This window comes from Dipodomys merriami, unplaced genomic scaffold, assembly GCF_024711535.1.
Source record: "Dipodomys merriami isolate MVZ:Mamm:240054 unplaced genomic scaffold, mDipMer1.0.p SCAF_5, whole genome shotgun sequence".
Classification (NCBI taxonomy): domain Eukaryota; kingdom Metazoa; phylum Chordata; class Mammalia; order Rodentia; family Heteromyidae; genus Dipodomys; species Dipodomys merriami.
Genome location: NW_027206068.1, coordinates 70,716,471 through 70,727,643, shown reverse-complemented (window position 1 = coordinate 70,727,643; position 11,173 = coordinate 70,716,471). Strand labels below are relative to the sequence as shown.

Below are 11,173 nucleotides of genomic sequence, written 5' to 3'. Positions count from 1 at the left end.
TTCACTGTATTTGATGTTGCTATAATTTGGGGAGGGAGGGGAAAAACAAATTGTTTAAACAGGGTTACAGGTGGACCCATTGCAACAATGAGATGTACAAGACAATATGTTGAAAAACGAACTTTACAATTTAGGCGGGGGCAGGGAGGTGGGAGGGTCGAGGGGAGTGTAGTTGTGGAGATGGGAGGGAAGGGATGGTAGGGGAAAAACAAAGGGAGAGACAACAATGCTTGATAAGAAAAGTACTCATTACCTTGCTCATGTAACTGTAACCCCTCCTCTGTACAGTATTTTTACAATAAAAAAACTTATTTTAGAAAGTTTTATTTCTTTCTTTTATTAAAGAAAGAAAGAAAGAAAGAAAGAAAGAAAGAAAGAAAGAAAGAAAGAAAGAAAGAAAGAAAGAAAGGAAAAATTAAGTAAGGAAAAGAAAGAAAGCAAAGAAATTGGCCAGAATAGAGTTGTGGCTCAAGTGATAGAGCATTATCCTTAAACTAAAAATCTCGGGGACAGTGCCTGGTCTCTGAGTTCAAGCCTTAGGATTGGTACATATGTATGCACACACACACACACACACACACACACACACACACACACACACACAAAATTTTGAGTCAACACATTTTCTCTAAACATAGTTCTTCTCTTCCATTTCTTTTCTCCTTCTACACCAGTGGCCAGTGAGAACCCATAAAATCCTCAAAATCAAGCTTCTTTGAAATATTTATATTCTAGAAATTTAAGATCCTCTGGAGATTTTGAGGGTAGATTTCAGAGAAAAGGCACAATAGAGCACAGAGAAGTTTGCAAGAATTTTATTTTATAGTACACATCTGCACATCAGCCATGCTTACTTGGAGGAAAGCATATGGCCTTTGAGAGGCACAAAAGGGCTTCCATTATGCTACTACATTCAAGGCAAAAACTTTATAATATCGGTTTGCTGAAATGGGCACCACTGCCAAATCTTCGGTGCAGATGTCTTTTTCTCTAACAATATCAACCACAACTGTAATTACTGCAGTTCCTGGAAGAGTTGAGGACAGAGGTTATCACTCAGACATTGAAGAATCTCCTCTTTTCTGCTGGAACCAGGAGCCTGCCTACTGGGGTTTGGTTTCCTTAAATCATTTACAAATTTCTTTCACTTCTTAGCCTTTCTCATGTAATTACTGTCCTCCCCCAATTTAAAATCCCAGTACTGTCCATATGGGTCTCCTGTCTGCCCAACCTCTCATCAAGAGGTTCTGCTGCTGTGTTCCTGTTTGTTTTCCCTTCCCTGGTGTAATGTCCTTTGCTTGGACAAGGACTGCACTTACTGTTGACTGGAAAGTCCCAATAAAAGGTTATTGGACTCTCTTCACAGAGGCATCGGGTATATTTATAGTTGAACGGGCCTTCAATGGAGATATCACTCAGGAGGTAAGCTTTAATCTGGTGGAAAGACAGGACTCAGTGTTAGTCTGACAAATGAAAAGGGAAAGGGAAAGACAAGAGAGGAATAGGCTGGAGGTGAGCCACAGACACAGAGATGCGCTCTTGTGGTGTCATCGCACAAACTCCTGCATGGTCAGTGCCAGCCTCATATCCTCAAACTTCTTCCTGGGAGGTGTGAGTATGAGATCCAGGAGGGGAAAGGAAGATGCAAGCGTGGACAAAGGTCAGATGGAACTCTTCCTAGTGCAGCCAACCAGGGGAGCCTTTACCTGAGTAAATGGTCTGCATGGATTGGCCTTGCCATGTGCTGTGACTGCCCGACCACTTCCGAGCTCATGCCAACGCCAGGCTTTCTTAGTTGCATCCGCTTCTACATGGTTTTATTATAAAGCAAGTTACTTTTTGCTGCAGTACCAATTAGGAGGGCCCATAAAATGAGAGGTCTGTTTCCCCACACTCAGGGGGTGCATTTCACAAGGGAAGCACGACTGTCATAAGCAAGGGGAGGGGATCACGCTGGGTGCTGTTGTCTCATGTTCACTTTATTCAAGCTTCAGTATGAGTGACTGTAATTGACTCTTGCAGACAATAGCAGAGTAAGGGTGGAAGGGACGTTGGTAATAAAATAAAACAAATATATGTCTTAAACCTGTCCATTTCGGACATGTTCCACCTTTAGTAAAGCTGACTTAAGAAACTCAGTTTCCAGGATGCATTGTGCTTTCCTGTGCCTGCTTGTCCACTAAATATTGAAAATAAACCTCGAGTCCTACTGCTCAGCTATTTCACAAGGCATCTTACAGTACATATCAGAGTACATTGATATTCGGAAAGAAAATAAACAAAATGGATCAACACTGTTTTGACCTGAGGTCACTTTCCAGGCAAACTATTGTTTTTTGAAGCAATCATTACGTGACCTTGATGAAATGCAAGTCCATCAAAGCTTTCAAGAATAATGGATGATATACAGTTCAGCTACAGAGATGCTGCCTGAAATACTGTTTCACATATTGATCAAGACTTAGGAAGCCTTACCCAACTCAGAGACAGTTTTTATTCTACAAAGAAAATGCTATGACCACAACAATAACCCTTCCGGTGCATTCCAGAATGTATGTATTTGACTAGCTAACTGCACTGCCATCTTGCTTTCCTCATTGAGTCTCTTGTATACATTTAAAATGAAATGCTTCAGTCATACATGCACCATCTTTGGCTTGTATTTAAAGACTGTTAGGCATGCTAGCATGCCTCTGTAATCTCAGCTCTCAGGAAGGTGAAGCAGGAGGATTGTGAATACAAAGCCAATCTTGGGCTACAGGGAGAGATCCTGTCTCAATAAACAAACAAAACCAACCAACCAAACAAAAAGACTATGGTTTAAAATTAGCCAGAAAGAAAAATATGTACAGGCAGAAAACAAATTCTGAAATAAAATTTTGGAATGTGAATTATTTTTAAGCCGCATGAGAGACGATTCTATTTTTCTGATTTTGGAACTATATTAACAATGTTCTAGCTTGCAAGTCCAAAATATCTGCTAGTTAGAATCCTTCAAAGAAAGTCTTTGTTTTCCCTTTATGAAAATAAAGATGGTCATGTATAATCAAGCACACTCTCAAATAGACCTTCCTGAATAAGAAACCAATCAGCTTACTAAAATGGCCAATTAATTTAGCAATAATAATTACTACTAGCAGATTACTAGCAGGGAATTTGTTAAAAAGAGAAATGGATAGATTGTGAAAACTTAAAACATTCAAAGATGACATCATTTCCATGATTTGGGGAATGTTTAAAGACACTTCAAAAGTTCTTAATTTATTTTAGTTAATTCTGAATCTCACAGTGTTCATATCTGTAGACTAAGCAAATAATTTTCTAGAAGTAAAATTTGCAGATAAAACCAGAGATAAGAGGCTTTAGGAATTTGAAACAGCTTTTTTAAGATCAGGCTTCTTAAAGTAGGCTTATAAATGAATAATGCCGAAACCAGTATTTCTGAGGAAAAAAATACTCGAGTTTATTTTTTCATTTATTTTATTTTATTTTTTATTGGTTGTGGGGCTTGAACTTTTAACTCAAGGCTAGTGCTCTACCACTTTGAGCTACAGCTCTACTTCCAGTTTTCTGGTGGTTCATTGGAGATAAGTTCTCACAGACTTTCCTGCCCGGACTGCCTTGAAAGTATGATCCTCAGATCTCAGCCTCCTGAGTAGCTAGGATTATAGGTGTGAGCCACCAGTGCCCAGCAAGAGTTTGTTTTTAAAGAGAGGGAAATCCAGGAACATAAAGCCAAACTTAATTTGAGTGTTAAACCGCGGTGACCCAGATTTGGTGGTGACTTTACTCCCCCTCCCCCCATGCCACTGAAATCTTCATACACTTTCACTTCTGCCTTAGATGTCAACACAGGAGGAGCAGGGATTTACTTTGTTTAAAATGCTTCACTTTCCCACACCAGTGGCTCAAGCCTGTAATCCTAGCTACTCAGGAGGCTCAGAGCTGAAGATCTTGGTTCACACCCAACCTGGCAGGAAAAGTCTGTGAGACTCTTACCTCCAATCAACCACCCAGAAAGCTGGAAGTGGAGCTGTGGCTCAAATGGTAGAGTGCTAGCCTTAAGCACAAAAGCTCAGAGACAGCACCCAGGTAGATATATGATCTTGAATGATTAAATCTCACTCCTTCTCACCTCCATTATGAGATGAAACCATTAACCCCCACCAAGCCTGGGAAATAGGTCAGCAAAAAAAAAATTCAAGGGCCAATTTTTGTTGTTCCTATTTTCATTTTTAACCTCAGAGGGCTTTGCAACTTAAGAGCTCAAGGTTTTTCTTTTTTTCAAGTTAAAAAAATTATATTTAAGTGGTTGTACAAAGTTGTTGCCATTTAACAAGGCAGTTTATGCATGCAATTCATTTTGAGCAATATAATCCCTTTCAACATCCATACCCATCTCTCTCAACCCATCCCTTCTCTCCCCTTTCCTGGTTTTGTAGGACATACATTGAATTTTTGACTGCATTCTCTCCCTTTTCTTCTTCATTCATTTATTCCTCTTCCCTTGGTCTCACCTCCACCCTTTCAAATACCCATGTTTATTTTGTTGAACTTTGACTTCACCTTTCTAAGGAATTATACTATTTGAGTTCTCCTTGAATCTGTCTTAGTTAAGTTAAATTTGAGTTCTCCCTTGAATGTATCTTATTTCAGTTAAAATACATTGGTATATCACCCAAAGTATATCAATTTCAGTGTGAACCCCAAGGGTCCTGTGGATAGAGTTTGAACTCAGATAGAAATAAATTGTATCTTAATTTTACCAACCTTTATTTACAATTCAACATTTTTCTAGTCCTGGAATTCATTAAGCAACACAGTAGCATCAGGAATATATATGATTTTTTAAAATCACAAGTAGAAACAAAACGGTTTTATCACTTTATGAATTCAAGTATTTTGAAATACTACCTGTACTTAACACAGCATTGAACATATAGGCATTGTCAGGGTGATTGCTTGGGCATGGTTAAGGCTGCCTGCTTCCCACCTGTCCTGGAAGCTTACCTGGTAACTACACAGGTAACCCTCATCCTGAAGCATCAAAGCCAGGTTATCCACCATGGGAGTGCTGCTCAGAACACTTTGGAGAGTATCTTGTTGGGAGAAGACTAATCTTGTGTTGTTTACTTTAAAAATTATGTTTGTAACTAGATGATTAGATGAACCAGAATTTTTAATCAACAGAGTAGTTTTTAATTTAATAATATGCACTTCAAACAATTTCAGAACATTGTTTCATAGACTTTATGAGACCTCTAAAATTGTCTAAGACAAAAACGTTCAACCCTGTGGTTTAGCTAAAGTTTTCTATAGCTTAAAGAGTTATGTAATCTTTATTTCGAAACACATAATTGTTGGTATAATCTTATTGCATTTTGATTCTGAAGTAAATAAATGTCAAATAAATATCAAAATTCATGTGTAAAAACATTCTAATTAATGTCAAGTAAGGTGTAACAAACGTTAAACTTATATGAACAAATAATATTCCTTAAAAATTTAAAAATGAGCTAGGTACTGGTGATTCACAGCTGTAATCCTAGCTGTTCAGGAAGCTGAGATCTGGGGATTGCTGTTATAAGATACTTGGACAAGAAAGTTCATGAGACTCTTATTTCTACTTAACCACTAAAAAGCTAGAAATGGAGCTATGGCTCAGGTGGAAGAGCAAGCACTAAAAGAGCAAAAAAGAGTTCAGGGATAGCCTCCAGGACCTGATTCAACCTGCCATGTGGTGTTACAATGTTTTCTCCCAGGACTGACACACTCAAAAAATAAAAACACAGAGGTGTTGTCATAGATATTCATTTTAATTGAAAAGTATAAACGGATCTTAGCTAAAATCAACAAAATTTCCGTTTAAATGAGTTTATTTAGTTGAAAATTTTCCTGGTTCTTTCATTCACACATGCCTAGGTTTCAAGCAGATCACTCTATTGTCCTAGCATGGTTCTTAAGAGAAAAAGTTTACTGATGACACAATACCATGTGACTTTGTTGATTTTAAACTACTTTACTCTACCTATCACATTTTCAGGGATGAAAAGGGACTTTCAGTATTTACAACCACCACAAACCACCAGCATCTCATCATAGATGCAAGAGGTAAGACACAGAATTGAAGAACTGGGCACCAGCCTCCCTCCCACTCCTACCATTTTAGAGATAGAAATGGAGTCTGAGAATCTATCATCATCACAGCCCACCAACACCACAGATGTGTGGTGTTCTCATCATGGGTACATCAGGGGAGACAAAGAGTTGAAGAAGTAGGGATCAGCCTTTCTCCTACCCCAAATCAGCATACATAGTTCAGATTGCTGGACTGTAAACAGACAAAGCACCTGGAATGGTCCAGGAATCTTCCTTTTACAGCTGTGGGGCTATCTCTGGAATGCATTTTAATGAGTAGTCATCTTCACATTGCCTATCCATTCACTGTCTTTGAAGCTCTCTTGTGTTAAGAAATGCATTGCTGTGGGGAAATACAATGCGAGGTAATGTCCCGCCCCCAAGCTGCTCAAGGTATGGTCCTTATCATGTCCTTTCATGTACCTGGAGAGCTATCATAAATCTAGAACCTCTGTCTCTGCCCTAGACTTCTCAGTCAGAATTGCCATCTGACAAGATTGCAGTGAATTTTTGGTACAGCATCGTGTAAGGACCTCTGCTGTATTCTGACACGGAACTGCCCTCTGAGAACAACGGAATAGGGAAAAGGAGAAGCAGCACATGAGCTCCTTGAGGAACAAGGAGGCTTACAATGAGACTTTGAGCAAAAGAGCAGGGAAGAGCTAAAGGAAAACAGAGTCAGCTCAGCATCTACTGGAAAAGACCAGCTACACCCTGCATGTCCTCTTCAACCACACTGCCTCAACCTGCCAGGTAGAGTTGCTGTGGTTTCTCCTGATAAACCTATCTTAACCCTCCAACCCAAATCAGTTGTGCCAGGACCTTGAAGAAACTTCTCCAGTGCTCTGCCAGCTCTTGGATTTACTTTAGGGAGTCCCATTCTTTCCTTTTACTCTTAAATCTCTCTAGACTAGGTTGCTATTGTTGTTGTTTTTAATCTGTAAAATAAGAATAGTCCCAAGCTGCAATGAGGAGGCTTGAATAACAAAGCCTCTATATTTTGGGCAGTACTAGGGTTTGGACTTAGGTCCTCATCCTTTGTAGACAAGCACCCTTACCACTGAGCCTGGGTGCACCCTGACTATGATAGAGTTTCCATGTAGCTGGGATAGCAGGTGTGTGTCACTGTGTCCAGCTCTTTGATGATAAGATTTTTCTCAAAGTTTTCTGTCTGGGCTAGCCTGGTACTGTGGTCCTCCCAATCCTAGCCTCTGAAGAAACTAAGATTAGTGGCATAAGCCATTGGTACCTGGCTTTGATTTTTATAAGCTAGGCTTATTGTATAGTATTAGCATGCAAGATGAACTAAATACTATACAGAGTGAAGTAGACAGATTTGTCCTGAGGCCGACCCCCTGCAAATCCCCACTTACCACCATGCATTCTCTCAGTTCTGTCTTGAGCCTAAGTGCCAAAGTCACCTCTTCACCTGGTCTTGCTGACTGTGGCCTTTCCAAATTGAATATGATTGCTTTCCGACTGGTTCTGTGAAGAGAGAGCAGGGTAAGGGAGATCAGAGAGCAGCCCATGGGGGGAGCGGGCACCACGAGCTGCGGGAGGAAGCCACTGCACGGGGAAGAGGAGGGCACCACCTGGACCAGCTGCTCATCATCATTTTGTTGGCCATTTTGTTGGGTTGGGTGCTTTGGATTCAGCTTTGGATAAAAGCAACTAGGATACTGTGTAAAACTGAATATCTTTTCTTCCCCCCTTTTTATTGACAAAAGAAATCAATTTTGAAATCAAATAAGAAGGAAAATAAGTATAATTTTGCCTCTTTCTCTAAGAACACCCTACAGTGTTAGCTGCTTTTGCGGTGAATGGGATTGGAATTATCCTTAGGTGAGTTTCTCGTGTTTGTAGAATCACATTAAACAACTACATATGTCAGTGCCCTGGAGGAGTTTATAAATACTTTCCTTGAAAAGCATCCTCCTTTGCTTACTGGGTCGATCCTATTTAGGTTTGTAGAAGATTTGTACAAATGGCATGATTGGCCGGGAAAAGGAAATAGAAGTAAAAAGAATGGTTGAGTGTTCCTCTGTGGTCATGAAGTCAGATTCACATCCAGGAGAATGACTGTCCTTTTTATTATTGTCAGTCAAATGCATTTAAAAAAATTGTAGAAGTGATGTACAGAGGGGTTACAGTTACATGAGTAAAGTAGTGAGTACATCCTTTTCCAACAGTGTTAGCCCCTCCCTCATCTTCTCCCACTTCCCCTTCCCCCCTTACTCCTCCCCTACCCAAGTTGTAAAGTTTATTTTCAACTTAGTGTCTACTGGGTGTGGCTGTGACTTTCCATTTTAAAAGTAACTTTGTTAAGGCCTTTGGTGTTGGATGGAAAATAAAGGAATTCAATTTCTTCATCTACAGTGCTTCACAGCCCCAACTTTTTAGGGCCAAACATCTCCAAGTTTCAGGGAGATTCAATGTTGTACGCAGAGTGCTTGAATGCCCACTGCCTAGGACAAGGTCATGAAGACCTAAATGTCTTCACCTCCTCCCCATCCCCCCCCCCTTACATTTGTGAATAAGTTTAGGGCGGGGTTAGAATAACTGACCATCCAAGTCTGCTGAGGATTTGGGAAGACAGCACTCACTGCTAAAATCTAGAAAGCTCCGAACAGGCTGTGCTCTGATTATTTGAACAACTTGCTTCCTTCAGGAGTAGCAGGGAGCGGCCTCTGGATCTGAACCCGAGCCTGTGTAGTCTTGCCTATGTTACCGCCAGCACATCAAATCTCTGAAGTCTCCCTTAGGACAGAACATGGACCCTGCCTTATAGAGTACCTCCTTTCCGGAGGGCAGAAAACCAGCCCTCAAGAGCTGCTGCTGTACAGAAAACCCCCTAAACCTTCTAGGTACTCCTGCTCCTACTCAGACCCCTAATTCTCTTTCTTACTTAATATCTCCAGTTTTCCTGCTTCTTTCAAACATGCTTCTTTCAACACAGTGCCTTCTGACTGTGACCCTATGCCCCAGTGTGTGATTAAGAGGTCCTAGTGCGCAAGTCTACCTTCAGGACAGGAAGACCATCCAAGCTGCTTGTTTGGCTAGCTGTGCTGCAGGCCAAGGGGCAACCACAAGGACCTCTTGCCCTTAGTGAGTCCTACCAAAGATACACAGAGCTCTCGCTGGAACCCTCAGGCTTGTAGGGAGTAGTACTCTTAATGAGGCATTGAGTCACTTATGGACAGACTTCTGTATACAATGATCCTCATTCTTCTAGATTCTGGAGGATATGTCAGAGGAGCTTGTGGAACTTTCTAAGAAAAGAGAGTTGGGACTTGTTGTTTGCCCCCTGAGAAGTGGGAGCAGGGTTCCGGGAAGTTAAAAATGTTCAGGAAGGGAGACAGAGGTTTCCAGGTGAGGAGAGGTGCCTGCCTTGGAGTATTTCCCAGCAGAGGAGAAGAGCTTGACTCACGTGTTTTCCTGAGCCTCACTGATCCCCAGCTGCAGGCACAAGATGAGGAGCAGGGCAGCAGGGCCGGCCCTGAGCAGGAGCTGGAGACAGCGCATGGCAGGAGAGACAAGCAAAGTCCTAGAGGATAGGGTGTCTGGGGCTTAGCTTGCTTCTTATATACTGGTCAAGGAAGTGGAAGAGCTGCCAGACTGTTTTATGAAGTGAACGATTCAATCACTTTCCCTGCTCATGATCTTTCCTCATTAAGCTGAAGGCCTGTTTTACCCCCTATGGAGAAAAGCTTCAACGTTCTGCTAGGTTGCTAACGTCTGGGAGAAATCACCTTTCCTTATTTTCTCAGCATTAGAGCTGTGTAAAGAAAGTGCCCTACCTTGGCTCATGGCTCTGTTTTCCTTTCCCTCAATACAACCCTGTCTATCCTGCTGTGTAGCCTTAGCTTCAGCCCCTGTCTGCTCTCTTGGGCTCTGGAGGCTGTGCTGGCACATTTCAGATTTAAGCACATTTGCTTGATTATGTTAGAGCAAAATATAAGAGGAGATGCTGTGAAAGTGTATTCTGGAATATTGGGATGATTAGGAACTCTCAAAGACCACCACCACCACCACCACTGGTGATTCAGTTGGAGAAGTAGGAAGAGTTGGGCGACTCTGGAAGATGAAGTGTGGCTAGAGTGCCAGGTGACATAGTATTTGTTTGTTGGTTCCTTCCTAATGTCACCTGTAAATCTACAGATGTCCAGTGCTGCACAATTCCTAATGTCTTCAGTGCAAGGTCGTATGTGTGTGTGTGTGTGTGTGTGTGTGTGTGTGTGTGTGTGTGTGTGTGTGTGTGTGTGTGTGTGCTTGAAATCAGGGCCTGGGGACTGTCCTTGAGCTCTTTTTTTCTTAAGGCAAGTGCTCTATGACTTGAACCATGGCTCCACTTCTGGCTTTTTGCTAGTTAATTGGAAATAAGAGTCATGTAGACTTTCTTGCCCTGGCTGGCTTTGAACCTCGATTCTCAGATCTCAGCCTTCTCTGTAGTTAGGATCACAGGAACCATCTAGACATCCTTATAATAGAAAAGCATCCTCAAGCCATAACTTTTTAGATATATGGTCACATGTAGATAAGGGATATCATGGAAAATGATATAGACTAAGAGACCATGGAGAGGACCAGGAGTGGGGATGTACAGCTTGTAGTCTGTGTAAAACCCATGAAACCATGTGATCTGCCCCTGCCAGGACAACTACAGGTTGAATCTATTGAACCACAATTGAGTACATCTAGGAGTTTTTACATAGCAGTGCCACCCAATGTCACAGCTAAGTGTTTGATTACAGGGCCCTTGGGTGTTTAAGATTTGATTTAAATTTAAAACACAATGGAATTCTATGCCTCCATCAGAAAGAATGACATTGCCCCATTTGTTAGGAAATGGAAAGACTTGGAAAAATTATATTAAGTGAAGTAAGCCAGGCCCAAAGAAGCATAGGTCCCATGGTTTCCCTTATTTGCAATATCTAGTATATGTCTGAGTCAAGCAGAAAAGGTCAGGTAAGTTGATGTTAGGGAAATGAACCCTAAGATATGTATTCAAATGTTTTTTTTCTTTCATGCAATTGTT

The 11,173-nt window shown here is 41.2% G+C and overlaps 1 protein-coding gene across 1 annotated transcript; it reads right to left on the bottom strand.

The window, feature by feature from the left end:
- Nucleotides 1-799: 799 nt before the first annotated feature.
- Nucleotides 800-9,677, bottom strand: Pip (prolactin induced protein). Its single transcript, XM_069997344.1, has 4 exons — nucleotides 9,566-9,677; nucleotides 7,512-7,623; nucleotides 1,320-1,434; nucleotides 800-1,027 (listed from the first exon to the last, which is right to left on the bottom strand). Exons 1-4 carry the CDS (start codon nucleotides 9,658-9,660, stop codon nucleotides 900-902), a joined length of 450 nt encoding a protein of 149 aa, XP_069853445.1. The 5' UTR covers nucleotides 9,661-9,677; the 3' UTR covers nucleotides 800-899.
- Between the last annotated feature and the right edge of the window lie 1,496 nt (nucleotides 9,678-11,173).